The 22,009-nt window shown below is 39.2% G+C and overlaps 1 protein-coding gene across 1 annotated transcript in view; it reads right to left on the bottom strand.

Moving 5' to 3' along the window:
• Nucleotides 1-22,009, bottom strand: part of GK5 (glycerol kinase 5) — an 81,802-nt gene that overhangs the window by 21,121 nt on the left and 38,672 nt on the right. The window contains exons 10-11 of the mRNA XM_028099196.2: nucleotides 13,606-13,732; nucleotides 12,492-12,596 (exon numbers count right to left, since the gene is read on the bottom strand). Of these exons, the coding sequence (XP_027954997.1) occupies nucleotides 12,492-12,596; nucleotides 13,606-13,732 (232 nt within the window). The remainder of the gene's footprint in view (nucleotides 1-12,491; nucleotides 12,597-13,605; nucleotides 13,733-22,009) is intronic.

Genomic DNA, 22,009 nt, shown 5'->3' with positions numbered 1-22,009 from the left:
CTGCTGAGCAGGGAGCCTGATGTGGGACTCGATCCCGGGACTCCAGGATCATGACCCGAGCCGAAGGCAGTCGCTTAACCAACTGAGCCACCCAGGCGCCCTATATGAGAGCCATTTAAATGATACTGTGCAAAAGGTCAAAAGCTTCATGATTCATAAGACTTTTATTTCAGCCCCCAACTTCTGCAAATCATCCAACTAGATCATTCGCTGATGTAAAAGATGCAAAGAGGAAAGAAGCCATGGGGAAACAGTATCAGACATTTCTGGCAGAAATGCAAAATGGCACGATTCCTACAGAGAGGAATTTGGCAATGTCCAACAAAATTACAATGTATTTATCCTTCGAATTAGCAATCTCACTTCTGGAAATTTATGGTTAAGACATACCTCCAACAATATGAAAATCCATATGCATGAAGTTATTCACTGCAGCCCTATTTGTATTTGCAAAATATTGGAAATTACTTAAGTGCCCCAATACAGGAAACTGGCTAGCTAAACTGTGTACATAGACATAGTGGAGTACTGGGCAGCTGTGAAAAGAAGGAAGATCTCTGTGAACTGATGGGAAGTAATTCCCAGGATATACTTTTAAGTGAAAATGGCAAAGTACAAAAGAGCATACATAGCTTATTTTTTATGTAAGAAATTAGGGAACATAAGAAAACATGCATGTTTCCTAAATGTTTTTGCAAAAAGAAATACAAAGGATAAACCAAAAACTAATGAAGTGATTACAAGATGTAGGGAGACAGGATGAAGGGACAGGTGAGAGAGTCAACTTCTCTGAGCGTATCTTTTTTGACTTTGGGAATCAAATTAAAATTCCACATTAAAAATAAGTCGATAAGGTTTTTAAAAAGGATGCAGAGGAGAGCAACTAAAACTGAATGATAATAGAAAACAAACGAAACCAATTCTATTTCAAATTAATAAAATCATTGAAGGGAGAAAAAGAACTAATCGAAGTAACTTTTGAATAGTGTACTTTGACCAAACACCCCTGATATAAAGGAAAAAACCTGCAAACGATCTTGAGCAAATGTTGTTTGTTGTAGTGGGACAGGACTATAATTTTGAAGCTCTTTTGTGCATATTTTAAGATGGAGTAAATGAGTGCACCCCGATGTTTATAGCAGCAATGTCCACAACAGCCAAACTGTGGAAAGAGCCAAGATGTCCATCGACAGACGAATGGATAAAGAAGATGTGGTATATATATATATATATACAATGGAATATTATGCAGCCATCAAAAGGAATGAGATCTTGCCATTTTCAATGACGTGGATGGAACTGGAGGGTGAAATAAGTCAATCAAAGAAAGACACCATCATATGACCTCACTGATATGAGGAATTCTTAATCTCAGGAAACAAACTGAGGGTTGCTGGAGTGGTTGGGGGGGTGGGAGGGATGGGGTGGCTGGGTGATAGACATTGGGGAGGGTATGTGCTATGCTGAGCGCTGTGAATTGTGCAAGACTGTTGAATCACAGATCTGTACCTCTGAAACAAATAATGCAATATATGTTAAGAAAAAAAAAAGGAAGAAGAAGATAGCAGGAGGGGAAGAATGAAGGGGGGGAATCGGAGGGGGAGACGAACCATGAGAGATGACGGATTCTGAAAAACAAACTGAGGGTTCTAGAGGGGAGGGAGGTGGGGGGATGGGTTAGCCTGGTGATGGGTATTAAAGAGGGCACGTTCCGCGTGGAGCACTGGGTGTTATGCACAAACAATGAATCATGGAACACTACATCAAAAACTAATGATGTAATGTATGGTGATTAACATAACAATAAAAAATTTAAAGAAAAAAAAAGATTGAGTAAATGAATATATAATATTAACATTGTCAGGAGCCAGGGTTCTCGATGTAGAAATAGGGATGTAAAAACATGGAACAGAAAAAGCCAAGCACAGATGCTTAGGAGCTAAACTGCAACTGGAGGTAGAATATAATTTCCAAAAATTTTAATACATCCTGGGGCACCTGGGTGGCTCAGTCAGTTAATGTTGGCTCTTAATTTCGGCTCAGGTCATGATCTCAGGGTTGTGAGATTGAGACCCGTGAAGGGCTCTGAGCTCAATGTGGTGTCTGCTTGTTCCTCTCCCTCTGTTCCTCCTCACCCCTCTCAAATAAATAAATCAAATCTTAAAAAAACTTTTCAACACATATACATGCACACTTCTAGCTCTGCTGAAATCTGCTGCTAATCACTGCTTTATTTTTATTTATTTATTTTTAATCTTATTATTATTTTTTAAAGTAGTCTCCACATCCACTGTGGGGCTTGAACTCATGATCCTGAGAACAAGAGTCACCCACTCTACCAACTGAGCCAGCCAGGCACCGTGTCAATCATTATTTTAAAATACCATTTCCCATTCATAGGAATTAGGGCTCATTGGGAAAGTAGCTAAGTCTAGGGCAGGAGTAAGAAAGACACCAGATGAACTTAAAACATCTTGTGCCAGGGGTTCCTGGGGGGCTCAGCGGGTTAAGCGTCTGCCTTTTGCTTGGGTCATGATCCTGGGGTCCTGGGATCAAGTCCCACATCGGGTTCCCTGCTCAGCAGGGAGCCTGCTTCTCCCTCTCCCTTTGCCCCTCCCTACTCGTGTTCTTTCTCTCTCAAATAAATAAATAATCTTAAAAAAAAAGAAATCTTGTGCCATAAACTAAGAAAGTGCTAAAAAAAAAAATAGATATGGACATTTAAAAAGACACAGAAGACAGTTTGAAGAGATTTGCACTGGTTAAATCTGGGACAAACTGAACATGAAAATAAGTAATAACTATAAAAATTATAGCCTGTTGAATGAAATAAGAAACCATGAGTTCATAGTGATAATAAGTAAAAGCGGTGAAGGGAAAGCTCCTCATTACACAATAGAATGCTAACTAATTAACACGGAAGGGATAATGGAGTTAGCAAACACCATTTTGTAACCATTGAGTGAAGACTGATCAAGCAGGAATTATCAATGAATGCTAAATTTAGGGGATAGAAGTTTGAGGAGAAATGGGACATCTAGCTAATTTCAAAGTAGCTCCCACATATTATTTATTACAAAAGGAAAAACAGTAATTGTACAGTGGAGAAACTGGAAAACATCTTACGCATGTGAACAAAATTTACCAGATCTAAAACAGGACCAATGGACACCCTCCATCTCCAGGTATATATTCTGAGAAGGACAGTTATCATTTATGTATGGCTTCAGCCAAAACTACATTAACACAGACCTAGTCATGAGAACCCAAACTGAAGGATATTTTAGAAAATAACTGGCCTATGTTCTTCAAAAATATCAATGGCATGAAAAACAAAGCTGAGGAAGTGGCTCCAGATTAAAGGAAATGATACAATAAGCAATGACAGACTGGATCTTGTATTGGGGAAGAACTGCCATGAAGGACATTATTGGGACATCTGACAAAATTGGAATATGGACTATAAATCTGGTAAAAGTATTATAACCAATGTTAACTTTTCTCAAGTTAATAACCATACTTAAGTAAGAGAATATTCTTGTTCTTAGGAAATACACTGTGAAATACTACAAGGAAAGGAACATGATGCATGCAATCTGTTTTTAAAGAGCTCAGAAAATTATATAGGGGCGCCTGGGTCAGGTCATGATCCCAGGATCCTGGGATCGAGTCCCGCATTGGGCTCCCTGCTCCGCAGGAAGCCTGCTTCTCCCTCTCCCACTCCCCCTGCTTGTGTTTCATCTCTCACTGTCTCTCTCTCTGTCAAAAAATAAATAAATAATCTTGAAAGAAAGGAAGAGAAAGAAAGAAAAAAAGAAAGAAAGAAAGAAAGAAAGAAAGAGAAAGAAAGAAAGAAAAAGAAAGAAAGAAAGAAAGAAGAAAGAAAGAAAGAAAGAAAGAAAGAAAGAAAGAAAGAAAGAAAGAAAGAAAGAAAATTATATAGATATCTATCTGTCCTGCAGTATATAGGATAGATGGATGGATGGTAGGCAGGTAGATAAAGCAATCATGGCAAAATGTTAAAAATTAGCAAATCTGGGGGGGCGTCTGGCTGGCTCAGTCAATAGCACGTGTGACTTTTGGTCTTGGGTTGTACACTAAAGCCTCACATTGGGTGTAGAGATTACTTAAAAAAATAAAATATTAAAAAAATACTAAGACTGGGATAGAGGGTGTGCAAAAGTTTTTGTGCTGTTTTTACAACTTTAATTCTGAAGCTGTTTGAAAATAAAAAGTAAAAGTTTTTTTTTTTTAAAGATTTTATTTATTTATTTGACAGAGAGAGACACAGTAAGAGAGGGAACACAAGCAGGGGGAGTGGGAGAGGGAGAAGCAGGCTTCCCGCGGAGCAGGGAGCCCGATGCGGGGCTCGATCCCAGGACCCTGGGATCATGACCTGAGCCGAAGGCAGATGCTTAATGACTGAGCCACCCAGGTGCCCCAAAAGTAAAACAGTTCTAATTTTCACCTCTCTCTATATATCTCACTGTATATATATCCAGTGAAACATATATAGAGTACCAATTCTCAGGTATTTTTAAAAAAGAGATTTAGTTTATCAATTTTACTTTTTGTTATTTATCAGTTGTATAATTTGTATGTTTTGGCTGGGAAGTTTATTATATTTCTCTCCTTTTTCTCATTAATAAGCATTCATCATTTTCCTCTAAGTACTGTTTTTACAGAATTATAGTCACTTTCTGTATTTTTTGGACACTATCAAATTATGTTTCAAAGTTTTCCTTGGCTCTATTTAAGAAAAGCTGAGGAATTTCCATGTGGTGAAGTACCATTTAAATACTGTTTTTGCTATTTATTTCTAACCATATTACATAATAGGCTGAGATGTTCCACTCCATTGCTTTTCAAAGTATGGCACTGAGAAAACGGTGTGTGTGTGTGTGTGTGTGTGTGTGTGTGTGTGTGTTTGGAAAAGGATTTCATTGAACTTGAAATGAAAACATAAATGAACAGGGCGCCTGGGTGGCTCAGTCGTTAGGCATCTGCCTTCCATGATCCCAGGGTCCTGGGATCGAGTCCCACATCAGGCTCCCTGCCCGGCAGGAAGCCTGTTTCTCCCTCTCCCACTCCCCCTGCTTGTGTTTCATCTCTCACTGTCTCTCTCTCTGTCAAAAAATAAATAAATAATCTTGAAAGAAAGGAAGAGAAAGAAAGAAAAAAAGAAAGAAAGAAAGAAAGAAAGAAAGAGAAAGAAAGAAAGAAAAAGAAAGAAAGAAAGAAAGAAGAAAGAAAGAAAGAAAGAAAGAAAGAAAGAAAGAAAGAAAGAAAGAAAGAAAGAAAGAAAGAAAGAAAGAAAATTATATAGATATCTATCTGTCCTGCAGTATATAGGATAGATGGATGGATGGTAGGCAGGTAGATAAAGCAATCATGGCAAAATGTTAAAAATTAGCAAATCTGGGGGGGCGTCTGGCTGGCTCAGTCAATAGCACGTGTGACTTTTGGTCTTGGGTTGTACACTAAAGCCTCACATTGGGTGTAGAGATTACTTAAAAAAATAAAATATTAAAAAAATACTAAGACTGGGATAGAGGGTGTGCAAAAGTTTTTGTGCTGTTTTTACAACTTTAATTCTGAAGCTGTTTGAAAATAAAAAGTAAAAGTTTTTTTTTTTTAAAGATTTTATTTATTTATTTGACAGAGAGAGACACAGTAAGAGAGGGAACACAAGCAGGGGGAGTGGGAGAGGGAGAAGCAGGCTTCCCGCGGAGCAGGGAGCCCGATGCGGGGCTCGATCCCAGGACCCTGGGATCATGACCTGAGCCGAAGGCAGATGCTTAATGACTGAGCCACCCAGGTGCCCCAAAAGTAAAACAGTTCTAATTTTCACCTCTCTCTATATATCTCACTGTATATATATCCAGTGAAACATATATAGAGTACCAATTCTCAGGTATTTTTAAAAAAGAGATTTAGTTTATCAATTTTACTTTTTGTTATTTATCAGTTGTATAATTTGTATGTTTTGGCTGGGAAGTTTATTATATTTCTCTCCTTTTTCTCATTAATAAGCATTCATCATTTTCCTCTAAGTACTGTTTTTACAGAATTATAGTCACTTTCTGTATTTTTTGGACACTATCAAATTATGTTTCAAAGTTTTCCTTGGCTCTATTTAAGAAAAGCTGAGGAATTTCCATGTGGTGAAGTACCATTTAAATACTGTTTTTGCTATTTATTTCTAACCATATTACATAATAGGCTGAGATGTTCCACTCCATTGCTTTTCAAAGTATGGCACTGAGAAAACGGTGTGTGTGTGTGTGTGTGTGTGTGTGTGTGTGTGTGTTTGGAAAAGGATTTCATTGAACTTGAAATGAAAACATAAATGAACAGGGCGCCTGGGTGGCTCAGTCGTTAGGCATCTGCCTTCCATGATCCCAGGGTCCTGGGATCGAGTCCCACATCAGGCTCCCTGCCCGGCAGGAAGCCTGTTTCTCCCTCTCCCACTCTCCCTGCTTGTGTTTCGTCTCTTGCTGTCTCTCTCTCTCTCTGTCAAATAAATAAATAAAATCTTAAAAAAAAAAACACACATAAATGAACAGAAAGAATGAAGAACAGAAAAAATGTACACTCTGTTGTCTATTTTTGACCAGCACTTTACTGCATAAGTTACACATCATGGAATTAAAATCACTTATGGGAAGAAAAAAAAAAAAGAATACATTTTGAAACTTTTAACAGAAACATTACTTTTTTTCTTTTTTTTTTAGGAGGGGAGGGGGAGAGGGAGAGAGAGAGAATCTTAAGCAGGCTCCATGCCCAGCTTGGATCCCCACTCAGGGCTGGAAGCAGGGCTTGATCTCACAACCCTGAGATCATGACCTGAGCAGAAATCAAGAGTCAGATGCTTAACTGACTGAGCCACCCAGACACCCCACATTACTTTCTTTTATAGAACAACCATACATTACACATAAAATATTTAAGCCTAGCTTAATTAAGGGCTCTTTTTAGTGTTAAGATAATTTCACTCTCTTGAAGAAATATTCAAAACTATGTTCTTAATGTACAAAAATAAAGATTTTACATTATAGTAAGAAATCTTTTATCAGTTTGGTATAAAAACAGTTCAAATAAAATAGAACAAAGTCTGGGCTGCTACCAGGGGGGCAAAAAAAATTTTTTTTAAAAAAACTTTATTTATACATTTTGCTTTCTCCATGTTGAGATCTTTGATCTATTTCTTTTTGGAGTATCTCCTTGGGTAATTTCCTCAGAAAATATATACTGCATGGCCAGGAAATGTCCCTTTTCCACTTAATATGAATGATATCTTAGCCAGGCACCAGAATATTGGCTCACTGTTCTTTTTTCTCTATAATATGTACATGTTGTTCCACTTTCCAAATTTTACAACTATCTTCCATGACAGTCTGAGTATTTTTTTCTTTATACATAAACTGTTCTTCCTATCTTGAAGCTTTTCTTTATTCTTGGGAATCAGATAATTCATACACATACGACTGTCTTCGTTTGTATCTTTTTTTTAACTTAGTAAGCTATTTCAGTCTGAAAACTAAGGCCTTTCTTCTGTTCAAGGAAATTTATTTTCAATTTATTGCTTCAATTTTTACATTTTTGCAACTCCATTTCCATAACTACATTTTCATATGCCAGAAGAGACTACTATTCACATATTTTTTCCTCTGATCTTTCCTCTGTATCTCTTACCTCTCAGTTTTATCTTCTATTCCTCTCTTTTTTGCTTTTAAGTTCTTCCTGATTTCTATTTGGATTTTTAGCACTATTTTATGTTGGTTTGTTTTGTTTTTACATTTTATATATCATAGCTTTGTTCTTCAAAACTCTTTATGTTTTCCAAACATTTCTTTGTAATATTTTGTTTCATCCCTTTAAGTTTGACTTTTGTTGGTGTTATTTTAACCTTCTGTTTCTTCCATTACCTCTGGCTTTGTAGGAGCTATGTATTTTTTTTATTTTTTTTTTAAGATTTTATTTATTTATTTGAGAGAGAGAGAATGAGAGACAGAGAGCATGAGAGGGAAGAGGGTCAGAGGGAGAAGCAGACCCCCCGCTGAGCAGGAAGCCCAATGTGGGACTCGATCCCGGGACTCCAGGATCATGACCTGAGCCGAAGGCAGTCGCTCAACCAACTGAGCCACCCAGGCGCCCAGGAGCTATGTATTGAGGTTGTTCACTCCCCTTCAGGGTGTATATGTTCTTACATTGTGCTCTCTTTCAGGTCAGGCTTATGAGGTTGTCAGGCAATGAGAGGTAGGGGAGTGAACCTTGGCTCTCCAGTTTCTGGATATATGATAAAGATTAGGCCTCCCCCAGCAGGCTGGAAGAGGAGCAGTTCAGACTAAACAGTACTGATGTCCACTGTTGGCAAGCTTTCCCAGGGACTGGCCAGGCCAGCTTTCTTCTCCACATGCTATGGGGATTTTCTCCTGGCTCAGCAGGCTGGATCCATAGAAAACATCCAGAGCATCTTTTTTTTTTTAAAGAGAGAGCAAGCGACTACAGGGCGGGGGGGGGGGGGGGTGTGTGGCATGTGATGGGGGAGGGGGAGAGGGAGAGATAAAATCTTAAGCAGGCTCCACATTCAGCAAGGAGCCCGATGAGGGGATTGATCTTACTACCCTGAGATCATGACCTAAGCCGAAATCAATAGTCGACACTAACCAACTGAGCCACCCAGGCACCCCAAATATCCAGAGTGTCTTTAGTAGCCTCAAGTATTTTCATCATTAACACTCAGGTCGTGTCCTCTACAGACCCTGGGTCTGCACTGACTACTTGAGAATTCAGGGCTTTGTTCATGCTGGGCTCCACTTTAGCTTCAGCAATAACCCATACTTCTCTCCCCCAGCAGGAAGAGAGGGAGGCAGGACCACGAACTAAGATCATGCTCACCAGCAGAAACATGTATCTGTTCACCACCACCTAGAATTAGTTCATATATAAGAAAATGTTTATCTCATCCCTTTTTTTAGAATTTTTTATTTATTCATTTGAGACAGAGAGATACACACAGAGAGAGAGAGTAGGAGCAGTGGGGAGAGGCAGAAGAAGAGGGAAAAGCAGGCCTCCCGCTGAGCAGGGAGCCCGATGTGGGGCTCGATCCCAGGACCTGGAGATCATGACCTGAGTCGAAGGTAGACGCTTAACCATCTGAGCCACCCAGGCGCCCCTTATCTCATCCCTTCTAATGAGGGATACCTTATCTCTCTTGGGAACATACCCAGAGAGGAATCAGTTTCCTTATTTCTAGTAAACAAGAGTCCTGGGTAATTTTAAATGTGTATGGGGAAGTCTTATGGGGATCGCCTCGAGCAAGCAGATGTGACATGTAGCAATTAAAAGTGATACTGCTAGGGGAAAAAAAAGTGATACCTGTGTTACTGGAGGACAGCAGAGATGGCAACTGCCTCAACTGCAGAGATGAAACAGGGCATTCTTTTAGTCCCTTAAATTGGTCGTGCTTCTCCCTGCTCAGGGCCTCCCTCACCAGTCCTCCCTGCTTGGACTGCCCCCTAACTTAAACTGCCTCTCTCACCTACACACTCTTTTTTTTTTTTAACCTTTATTTATTTGTTCTCCTGAACATAATTAATTTTTTCAGTATACCCATTAAAGTGAATTCTCAGAAAAAGAAATATATTCAAATAAATGTCAACTTTTGTGTGAATTTCAGACAGATACATACAATAAGATTTAGCTTTATCAATGACTAAAATTTTAAAGTAAATAATTCAACTCTGAATTATCTCTCCCACCAGTTAGAACAACAGTCCCATTGTCTTGGGACTGGCCTTTAGGAGAGCTTGTGCCTCTACCAGAAATCACATCACCTTTCTAGGTAAGACCATTTAGTCCCATCTCCCAGAAAAGAGTTTTCATCATGTGAGAATCACAGCGAATGAGCCTCAATCCAGCAAAGCAAAGATTCCTACGGAGAACACACACATGATGTCACACGGAACTCAAGAATAATTTTTTGGGGGGTGCCTGAGTGGCTCAGTCGTTTAAGTGGCTGCCTTCGGCTCAGGTCATGATCCCAGGATCCTGGGATCGAGCCCCACATCGGGCTCCCTGCTCAGCGGGGAGCCTGCTTCTCCCTCTCCTTCTGCCTGCCGCGCTGCCTACTTGTGTGCGCGCTCGCTCTCTCTCTCTCTGTTAAATAAATAAAATCTTTTTTTTTTTAAAGAATAATTCTTTTTAACTGATGAATGTATTCGAAATTTTTCTGCTTTTTCTTTGCATCTTCTGGGAAGGAGTAAAATTAATAGAAGGTATAACTAAAGGAGAAGAAATATATAATTTTCTATTTCTGATAATCAAGATAGATGTCCAAAAAAACTTAAAAGAGGTACATTTAAAGAAGAGACTTTTGGGACATCTGGGTGGTTCAGTTGGTTGGGCGTCCAACTCTTGATTTTGGCTCAGGTCATGATCTCAAGAGTTCTGAGATCAAGCACCCTGTCCAGCTTCAAGCTCAGTGGGGAGTCTGCTTGAGATTCTCTCTTCCCCCTCTCCCTTCGCCCCTTCCCACATGTGTGCGTGCTGTCTCTCTCTCTTAAATAAATAAATAAATAAATAAATAGACTTTTAAGTGACAAAAAACTTTGAAATAAACTTTTTTTGTTAATCTAATGCTTATAGTGCAGGTGCAGGCTCATGGAGAAAGAGAGAAAAAGGAAGAAAGGAGATGGATTGGCATTTTCCTCCTAGAGTGTTATGTTTTCTGCCAATAGAATTGGTATTGTCTTTAAACAACTCAGCTTAGTTCAAATTAGCAAAGTAGAAAGGTACAGCCTCCTCCATAATTTAATCATCAGAGATACACACTGTTAATTCTTTGGTATAAAACATTTCATACCTTCTGCATGAAATATGACTACATAATATACAGGCTGTTCATTATTTACAACAGCCAAAAAGTGGGAACAACCCAAATGTCCATCATCTGATGAGTGAATAAATTGTGGTGCATCCATATAATGGAATATTATTCAGCAATAAAAACAAATGAAGCACTGACACATGCCACAACATGGGTGAGCCTTGTAACGTTATGCTGAGTGAAAGAAGGCAGCTACAAGACACCATGTATTGTTTGATTCCATCCATATGAAATGTCCAGAATAGGCGCTTCGGGCTGGTGGGTAGAACAAGAATGCCAATGCCTATCGGGGTATCTTTTAGGGGGAATAAAAATGTTCTAAAATTAGATTGTGGTGATGGAGACAATACTAAAGAACACTGAGTTTTATACTTTAAGTAGGTGAATTATATGGTATATGGATTATATCTCAATAAAGCTGTAAAATAAAAGCAAGAAATATTTATATAGACTGTTCTGCAATGACTTCATCCCCTCCTTAATGTCTCATAGACAGTGCTCTATACCAGTAAGATATACAACTCCACCATTATATGTGACTGTACAATGTCCCATTGTATGGGTATACTGGCATTTACTTACTAAATGCTTTACTACTAGATGGGAACTTATTTCCAATTGTTGTATTAAACACTTATGCGTGTCCACATCTTTGTCTACCTACATCCTTGTTTTCTTAAGAAACAAAGAAAAGGGTCTGCACTCTATAAATTAAAACATGTTGCCTGCTTGTTCTCCAGAAAGGCCATACTAGTTAATATTCATCACAAAGGAAAACAAGAATAGTCTTTTTCTTTATATTCCCATCAGTGCTGAGCATCATCAAACTACTTAATCTCTGCCAATGACAGGTGACATAATTTTTTAGATGTTATTTTTTTTTTTAAAGACTTTATTTATTTGAGAGAGCAAGAACGAGAGTACACAAGAGCTGGGACAGAGGCAGAGGGAGAAGCAGACTCCCCACTGAGTGGGGAGCCTGATGAGGGTTTGATCCCAGGACCCCGGGATCATGACCTGAGCTGAAGGCAGATGCTTAGCTGACTGAGCCACCTGGTGCCCTTAGATGTATATTTCTTTGACTGTTGAATTTGAATAGCATTTTTTTAAGTTTATTTATTTTTTTTAGTAATCTCTACACCTAACATGGGTCTTGAACTAACGACCCTGAGATCAAGAGTCACATGCTCTTCCAACTAAGTAGCCAGGTGCCCCGAATAGCATTTTTAATAGCCACTTGATTTATGATAGCTGTACTTCTGTCCTTTGTTTATTCTTTAGTCATCTTTATTAATTTTTCTGACATATGTTACAAATTGTTGTTACCAATTTGTCTTCTACCTTTGCTTATGACACTTCTCTCCTTATACATTCTAATAATTATATACTTTATTGTTTTTTTTTCTTTATGGATCTGGCCTTAATTCCTAGCCTTTTTACCATCCCAGTGTCAAAAAAATAGTATCCTATATTTTCTTCTAGCATAGTTCTTTTTAGGTCTCATTTGAACGATCTATTCATTCCCTAGTCATCAGTAGTCCTGTGGCACTCTTGAATTCTTTAAGTCTGGCCTGTGAAATCTGTTTGAAAGATAACTTACCTAATTCTTGAGCCCATTTGATGATAGTACCAGTGTCTCCTGCATTGCTTTCAGCTAAGCATACAACTTCTTGGCCAATCTTCCACCCAATTAGTGGATAAAAGCCTTAAAAACAAAGAAACAATGTAAGTCAAATGTAATAAATAGATAATTCATTGCAGAGACATCTACATTTGGTTAACAATTTGATTATCTTAAAAAATAGCAAAGTGGCTCTGAAGTCAGTGGTCTCACAAGTTTCTAACCTCTCAGCCTCAGTCTCTTCAACTGTAAAATGGTCTGCCTCAGAGAGCTCCTGTGAGAATAAACTGAATTAATGCATAAAAAACTTCGTGCAGTGCCTGGCATTTAATATGAACAATAAACACTAGCTTTTAGTAGCCACAGGCATATCTATGTCTCTAGAAACACACACAGAGAGCCAACTACGCTATTTTATTTATCTGTGAAGGTTCCTAATTAGAAACAACCTAATGCAATGATGAAATTTTCTAGCTTCCATTTTCCCAGTTAGGGAAAAGGAAGAGCTTGAGGGGGGATGGAAGGTAAGAAAAAGATTTTAAAATCTGCCTCTTAGTAACCATGTTAGGAGACCATAGCCCAGATTAAGAGCCCACAGGCCTCTTAGGGTGTAGTTCCACAATCTAAATTTCTTGGTTTACACATCCTAGGATGTCTTCCATCAGGGAGACCAATTTCTTGGCAACTGTCATTAAATATGCATGGATCAGTAGTTGAGAATTACCACCCCCCCCCAAACACACAGACACACACAGACACACACACACACACACACACAGAAGAACTGCTAACACATAAGAGAAAATTTAGAGGCTTAGAAAGATGTTTTAAACAAATATAACACGTATTACAGGTAAATATTTGGTAAACTGACCAAAATACCCTAAACCTGAGTTTTTCTGTAATAATATCTGTCTCATTTTTCATGCTTTTAAAGAAAAAAGGGAAATGGAAATTAACTGTCTCTAAGAATAACGGTGAAAAATATGTTAGACAGTACCCTTAATATAAAATGGGAAAACAGTGTCACAAAAGTTAAATATGAAAAGAAGTGGTATTTTATCAATAAAAAGGATAAATTCTAACTATTTACCTCCAATAGTATGCTGAAGGCTATTTCCAGTATTAATATCCAAAAATGTCCCAGTTCCCATGGTTAGTTTCACGTCTCCTATGTGGAAGCAGCACTCTCCAAACATGGCTGACTGCTGATCGGCGACCTGCCAAAAATGTTCAAATATAAGATGGCTGGGCTTAGCAGCGGCCCATTTCACTGTCTCCCACTGTCTCCTATATTGTATTCTCATGGGTCAACATTTTGTTTTCTTTTTTCCTTTTCCTTAAAAAAAAAAAAACCCTGGAAAAAACAAAGAGCAATGATAAGCTACAAGTGTCTCAAGGACTAACATTGTGTGGTAACTAATGTGCCTCAGGAATTTTTAGTAGGCAACCTACTTCACGACTTTTAAGTATCACAGGAAAAATCTGAGAAATAAAGGTCAGAATAAAAACCATGCAGGAAAAAACAAGATTTTTCAACTTAAAAGTGGTTTCATTCACTAGTCAAAATAATTGACATCGCATATTTCTCTTTTAATAAGAGTGATAGGTGTGTGCTTAATATAAATAAATATAGGTCAAAACTACACATTCCCAACCATACATTTTTGTTAAAAGAAAAATTATGACATTTTGTTAAAATAATTAAATGTAAGTTGTTAAGTAACAATGTTCAATGCGGTAAATTTTAACGATCTAATTGGCTTTATTAATTGATGCATGAATCGGGCAGCATCCATCCTAGCAGAGGTGAGCTCGAAAGAGCTAAAGAAAAAGCAAGTCTTTAAAAGTAGAAAAAGAGCAGAGAAAAAAGGAAACTATTAGCAAAGAATCCATTGTTTTAGGCAAGGTCACCCTCCTAAGGGGGAGAGAAGGGGTCTATCATTAAATTTTCTAATGCTGACCCAGAAATTCCCATGTTGACTGGCTAAGAGTTACATTTCTGGGGAGTTGAAACTACCGGTAGGTTAGCTATTAAGTCTTGGTTTACTGGCTTGGAGCCGTTATCTTAGGCCTGTGGTTTTCTATTTAATGATTTCCTCCCTTTTGATCAGACTCTCAGTTTAACTGAGAGATGTGATCAAAATTTAAAGCATTCTCTACCACCACTCCAGAGTTCTCACAGCTGTTACTGATTCTCTGTGCGGTATTCACAGGTCACGATGTTTTTTTGCTTAATCTCTGTGATATTCACAGGTTACAACTTCAGATTCACAATTTTTAAGTCGGTTGTCCTCTTCATTCCTTTTCTGATGTTCCCGTCTTAGGGATCATTTGCTTGGTGCTTGGCAGTTAACATGTATTTAAAGCTTTTGAGAGAATACAATGTACCAGGGATATTATTATGATAACTATAAACAGGATAATTCCCAGTATTTGGAGTGTATTCAGAGCCATGGTTCCCAAGACCCAAAACAATTAAAATCAAATAAATCAAAGAAAGACCCCACTGAAGAAGTTACTCTTTTAAGCCAAGCAGCTTGCTCAGTGATCTTATGTAATTAAGTTTCCAAAATCCCCAGAAGGGTTAGTCCAGATACAGCAGGTGGTGTTGACCACAGCAGAGGTGTACCCCCTTGCTCGCCTAAAAGATAATCGAGGGCTGTCCTACTATCACGAAGAGCTTTGGCTAAAGAGTCTAAGGATGGTTGTTGGGCCTCTGTTGCTTTAGCAGCAGATTCTGCAGTAATTTCAAGAATTGAGAAGTTCCCGATCATAGGCTCATTTACATTTATCCCTAACCAGGGAAGTAGGGACCTTCCAAGAGGAGCGAATTCCTGAATCATGAAAACCTCCCAGCCGGTCCTTTCTAACTCAATAATGTAACTTCAGGGGAGTCACCCAAAGAGATGTCTTATTTTGCTTGTGAAAAGTTAGATTTTCTCTTAGCCTGAAATAAAAGGTTGTTCTAAATTCCAAAGACTACCCCCCTTAAGCAGTGGCCCGGGGAGAAACAGATGACGGCATTAACTTTCCAGGCTAATGCCAGAATAAAAAAGGAGAAGGAGAAAGGGTTTTGCGTTTAGTTAAAGTTTAAAGTCTTGATCCATCATCTGAGGCAGAAGCATTCCACCCTGACTCAGCTACTTCTCTTCCTCATCAATTTGATTTGGAGGTCTCCAGCGTCTGTAGAGGACCTGGTTGGAGGTGGAGCCTTCACAAGCTGTGAAATGTGTACCCAAGGCTCCATCCCTTCTAGTTTTGCAGTAGTGTCCGTGATCAGGAGCACTTGGTAAGATTCCTCTTCCAATGGGGCTCGAGGGCCATCTTCCTCTGATCATGTTTCCAGAATCCCTAGTTTTCTAGGCTCAGTATACAAGCTCCTGATAGAATTCCAAGAAGTTTTGCAAGGTTTTCATTAAGGCTCATATGATTTGCCCAGTGAAGTGGGTGCCTTGATCACTGGAGATTGAGGAAGGTATGCCCCAAATGGGAAACATGTTTTCTAATAGTTTCCTTGCTACTGGGAGGGCATCACAGCCTTGCAGCAGGGAAAGGCTTCAACCCATCCACAAAACATACAAGCAAAAACAAGAACATATTGGTAATCCATAGGAAGTAGCAGTTGAATGAACTCCCACTGCAGGTGTTCAACGGGTCAAGAGGGGTAGGTCTGAGGCTCTGGGAACAAAATTAGTTTTTCCAGGATGACCTGACAAGTCAGAAATTGCTGGTAGATTATTTTTACAATATTATAGAAGTCTCCCCACCAATGTCTATTCATAATTTTAGGTCATCTTGAATGCCCTATGGTGAAAGAATGTAAAAACTGAAAAATAGGGTTTGTCAGCTGGGAAGAACTAAGCAGCCATCTTAGTTTTCCCATAGCCCCAACTATTCATTTAATTGACAGCCAGTATTTACCCACCTTAATTTCTCTGATTCAGCAGCAGACTGTTGCCATGTTATAGGACATTAGGATGGCAAAAGTCTGGCAATGAGGGGCCTTTTTTTTTTTCCAGAAGCAGAATGGACTTTATGCACATGTGCCAAAATCTTACAACATAAAGAAGGCTTAGTATTACTTTTTATTTGACAATGCTCCTGATGTAATTTAACATATCACATAAGCTTAAATAGTTTAGCAAATTCTTTGACATGTTCCAGGTCAAAAAGACTCAAGCCAACGAGAAAAGCCCAAACACAGAATCTTCGTCCTCTTAAAACACAGAAAACCAAATTCTAATTTTGCACCAGCTTAGTTTTGATGTGAAAACATTCGTTCCAATCTTCAGTCAGTCCTAACCACATACACAATTCCTTGCCAGAGATTCCTTTTTCACAAACTTTCTACAACTGTTTTTTCCTCAAAAGAATGTATCTCCATTCCTCGTACATTTTTTTAAAATCAAAAACATATTTTACTCCCCTTGCATATGGAGATATTTCCTTCATTATTTCTAGTAGTGTTAAGCAAATGGGAACTGTCTGTCATACCAGCATTCTTTAGATTGGCAAATTTATAAATACATTTTATAATTTTTAGAAGCATATGTCTTTAATTTTCCAAGTAGCACTAACATATCCAAAATATATTTTAGGTTTTCTGTAATAAGAAGCTGCAAGTAGATATTTCTTTTTTTTTTTTTTTAAGATTTTTTATTTGTAAGTAACTCTACACCCAATGTAGGGCTCAAACTTACAACCCTGAGATCAAAAGTCACATGTTACACTAAGCCAGCCATGCACCATAAGATAAACTTATGTTTAGCAATTGATGTTTTAGTATTTCATCTTATTTACAAATGATATAGATATTTAACGAATTCAACTTAATTCATTACTTAACCTAACTTAGAAAAACTTTAAGGTTTTAGGTTACCAAAAAAGATTTGGGAGACTATTTAAAAGATTACCTAAATTTTTTATTTTATTTATATCTATTTACTTGTTCTTAATAATTATGCTTATATTACCCATAAAACCTTCATGAGACATCAAAGTCAGTCATTCTTCCAAGCTATTTTTTTTAATTTATTTATTTGAGAGAGAGATAGTAGGGGAGGGGCAGAAGGAGAGCAAGAGAGAGAGAATCTTTTTTTTTTTTAAGATTTTATTTATTTATTTGAGAGAAAGAATGAGATAGAGAGAGAGCATGAGAGGGGGGAGGGTCAGAGGGAGAAGCAGACTCCCTGCTGAGCAGTGAGCCCGATGCAGGACTCGATCCCAGGACTCCAGGATCATGACCTGAGCCGAAGGAAGTCACTTAACTAACTGAGCCACCCAGGCACCCGAGAGAGAGAATCTTGAGCAGACTCTACGCTGAGTGGAGAGCCTGATATGGGGCTTGATCTCACGACACCAAGATCATGACCTGAGCCAAGATCAAGAGTCGGATGCCCAACCGACTGAGCCACCCAGGTGCCCCCACCAAGCTATTTTTTTAAAATTTGTGTTTTTTTAAGATTTTATTTATTTATTTGAGAGAGAGAGAATGAGATAGAGAGCACGAGGGGGAAGAGGGTCAGAGGGAGAAGCAGACTCCCTGCCAAGCAGGGAGCCCGATGCGGGACTCGATTCCGGGACTCCAGGATCATGACCTGAGCCGAAGGCAGTCACTTAACCAATTGAGCCACCCAGGCGCCCTATTCTTTTAAAATTTGTAACAGAGATAATATTACCTTATTTGACTTTAAGTGAACTAAGGCAGAATAAAAGTTTTAATTTTAATGTTGATAACTCTAAAGACATGTCTACTTTAATATTCTTTAAAGATTTATTTATTTTAGAGACACAGAGAGAGGGCGTGTGCACAAGTGGGAGGAACAGGGGGAGAGGGAGCGAGAATTTCAAGCAGATTCCACATGAGCACAGAGCCCAATGTGGGGCTTGATCTCACAACTCTGAGATCATGACCTGAGCCGAAACCAAGAGTTGGTCGCTTAACCGACTGTGCCACCCTAAGGTACGTCTACTTTAATTAAACCAACAACCTTAAAGTAGCTTTCATATCAAATATTTATCCAGATTGTGTGAACTTGACAAAACATTTGGGTTGGTTTCTTTCTGAGAGTTTTAGAATGTCTAATCCTTACCAATGTTTGCCTTCAAACCAAGTAAATAAAACTTTTACAAATTAATTTTAGCAATGCCATCCAGAGGTCAAAAAATATCTCACATTTACTATATACAGAGAGAGAGAGAGAGATGCACACGAAGACCCTATAGTTACTAATATTTGTGGAGAAGATTTTTAAGATTGGTATTTGTCCCTAGGATTAATCTTAAGGAGGTAGTGCTATAGTTTGAGAAAAGAGCTCTTTTAGAGGTTTGTATTTTAAAAGGGCTTCTTTCCAGGGGCACATGGGTGACTCAGTTGGTTAAGCAACTGCCTTCGGCTCAGGTCATGATCCTGGAGTCCCAGGATTGAGTCCTGCATCAGACTCCCTGCTCAGTGGGGAGTCTGCTTCTCCCTCTGACGCTATCCCCTCTTGTGCACTCTCTCACTCACTCTCTCTCAAATAAATAAAATCTTTAAAAAAAAAAGGCTTCTTTCCCTTTTTTTCTCTCAGTCTCTGGTGATTGTGGGCTGTGTTTACATTTCTAAGACATGGTAAGATGTGTAACTTTAAGGGAAAGGAAAAGAATGCAAGTTCCTCCAAGGACTTCGGTTCCCTAGAGACAAAAATTTACAATCCATTTGAGATAAACAGGGGAAGTTTTGGGATTGGTGAAGAAATAGGTAAACTTTGAACAGCCTCTAGAGCTATAGTTCTAGTTTTATAAAGATTGCAAGATAAGGACAATTGGTTTCAATTCCTCCAAGAACTGGGTTGTAACTTAAATGACATTATAGGTTGATCTACCTCTATTATTCTGTTTGCTTCTTTTTCCCCTGGGGACATGGTTCTAATTTTAAGTATTTCTGGTGGTACTGAATAATACCCCATGGGTGTAAGAGGGGTCCCCAAAAAGGGTGCAAAGGATACTACCTTCCCAAGATCTAGAGTCACTCCAAATGACAGCCAAAGAACCAAAACCTGCACGTCCCATGTGGGCAGAAAGCCAAGCCCAGTTATGCAAAACTAGACAAATGAGAAGGCAATAGGTATCTCTGGGAGAGAAAGGATCAATAAGCCAACGGGTCTGGATTTGGAAAGGAAGGGACAATGTGAAATCGTATTTTCCTCTCTAGACTGGGCACTACAGACGAGATTTTTTTTTTTTTTAAAGACTTTATTTATTTATTTGACAGAGAAAGACACAGCGAGAGAGGGAACATAAGCAGGGGGAGTGGGAGAGGGAGAAGCAGGCTTCCTTCGGAGCAGGGAGCTTGATGCGGGGCTCGATCCCAGGACCCTGGGATCATGACCTGAGCTGAAGGCAGACGCTTAACGACTGAGCCACCCAGGTGTCCCGAGACAAGAGATTTGAAAGGAACTGATTCTGGTAAGAATTTTCACCCTTTGCTGGCTTCTGCCAGTTTTTCCTGGATCCCCTCTGCAGTCTCTGGTATCTACCAGATTTTCCCCTTGGCTGTTTAAGGAAAGAACACAGCAGTTTTACCAGAAAAATCCCTCTGTTTCAACAACTCTGAGAGGGGCCCATGTAGGGGTCCTCCTATGAAGGTAAATACAGGGGTGTATGTAAGGCCGTTAATGTGGTGAGGTTTTGTTTACGGTGTGGAGTCTTCTCAGAGTGGAAAACCAAGTGAGACAGAGGATTAGTAGAATGAGTACTCCAAAGGGGAGGGAGGGAAGCGGGGAGCAGCGGGAGTTAATGTCAGTCTTCGAGTCTTTTGTTTTGGGTATCTCTTCTCTCTTTAATTTTTCACTAGCCTTTCGCAATGAGTCTTTTAATGAAACAATGTGGGAATTTTAAAACCTTTTGGAGGCTTCTGCTTGCCAATTAAAACAGGTATCTCATTCTGTTTAATTTGGGAATCCTTGCTTTCAAGTGTACTTCTTAAATGATTTTATCTAATTGGAACGGTCCCCATAACGACCATGTATTTCTAGATTGTAATTCCCTTGAAGGCTGAAGCAGTTTGGTAGGATTCTAGGCACAAACGGAGTTAACCCATATTTCCGTCCAGCCGTATTTAGCTGCAAAGGGGGTGCAACTCATATTTCTGTCTGGCCTTATTTGGGGACCCTCAACCTGACAGTTACTGAGCCAAGTTCCTCAGGATGAAAAACAAGCTTACTAAGATTCTGCCACTTTTGCGAGATATCTACAACTTCTAGGACTATAGTTCTTAGACTCAAAATAAGCAGGTGTGCTGGAAGGTGGCATGCTTGACTCTTTAGAATTTAAGGATTTCATTAGCTGAGACTTTGGAGTTCTCAGAGCCAAGCTAATGCCAGGAATGGGCCACTGGGTTGGGGATCTTACATATTTTACAGTACAGAGGTTTTCTTGAGGTTGGTGGGTGAACTTGTATCAGTCTAACCCATTCTGTGATCAACTTACTCTATTTTCTTGAAGTGGCAAGAGCTCTAATTAGCCTTCAAATGCTCACCCTGTGCCTACCAATTTTTCCAGGTTTTTGGTCTCTGAGATCCCTCTTACCAATGGCCTTTATCTAGACAAAACAAGACAAATATGTGCACCTTAATGTATAAGCAACAACCAAGAGATGTTACTGTGTCTTTGCCAAGAGAAGGCCCTGTGCTCACCACAAACAATTCTTGTGGAACCTTGCTGGGGTTTTCCAGCAATTCCAGGGGAACTGTGGTCTGAAAGGCTAGGGATTTGGCTTTGGGCAGACACTTTCCCAACTCAGTGGGACTCTAGGCAAAACAGCCAGCTCTAGGCATAACCATCTGGCAGCTCAGGCTGTAAAGGAAAGCCAATTAGATTGGGGGAGTTAAATGAACAAAGAGTAGAGCTCAGAACCAAGAGAGAATTTACCCACAGCCCTCAGGAACAGCGAGAAACACATGCATTCAAAGGGTTCATGAGGTACCATGCCTGTATTTCTCATTGTCCCCAAATGCTGCTAGAAGTTCACTTTGGATCTTGTCTGCCTGCCACCAAATCTGTTAAATAATAAAAATTCAACCAAGTAAATTTTCTTCTCTTTTTTTTCAAGATTTTATTTATTTATTTTAGAGAGAATGAGAGAGAGAGAGAGAGAGAGAGAGAGAGAGAGCGCGCGCACAAGTGGGGGGAGGGGCAGAGGGAGATGCAGACTCCCTGCTGAGCAGGGACTCCCAATGCGGGGCTCAATCACAGGACCCTGAGATCATAACCTGAGCTGAAGGCAGACGCTTAACCAACTGAGCCAGCCAGGCGCCCCCAAACGAGTAAAATTTTGAAGATATAATTGTCTTTATTAATCAATTCATGAATCAGGCAGCATCCCATCTAGCAAGTATGGGGACTTCCACAGAGCTACAGAAAAGGAAAGATTTTTTTTTTTAAGTAGGCTCCACACCCAGCATGGAGCCCAGTGTGGCGCTTGAACTCATGACCCTGAGATCAAGACCTGAGCT

Source organism: Eumetopias jubatus, unplaced genomic scaffold, assembly GCF_037043125.1.
Source record: "Eumetopias jubatus isolate StellerSeaLion01/CBP00866 unplaced genomic scaffold, mEumJub1_p1.0 scaffold_1, whole genome shotgun sequence".
NCBI lineage: Eukaryota > Metazoa > Chordata > Mammalia > Carnivora > Otariidae > Eumetopias > Eumetopias jubatus.
Note: the sequence above shows the minus strand (reverse complement) of the source record. Positions and strands in the feature narration are given on the sequence as shown.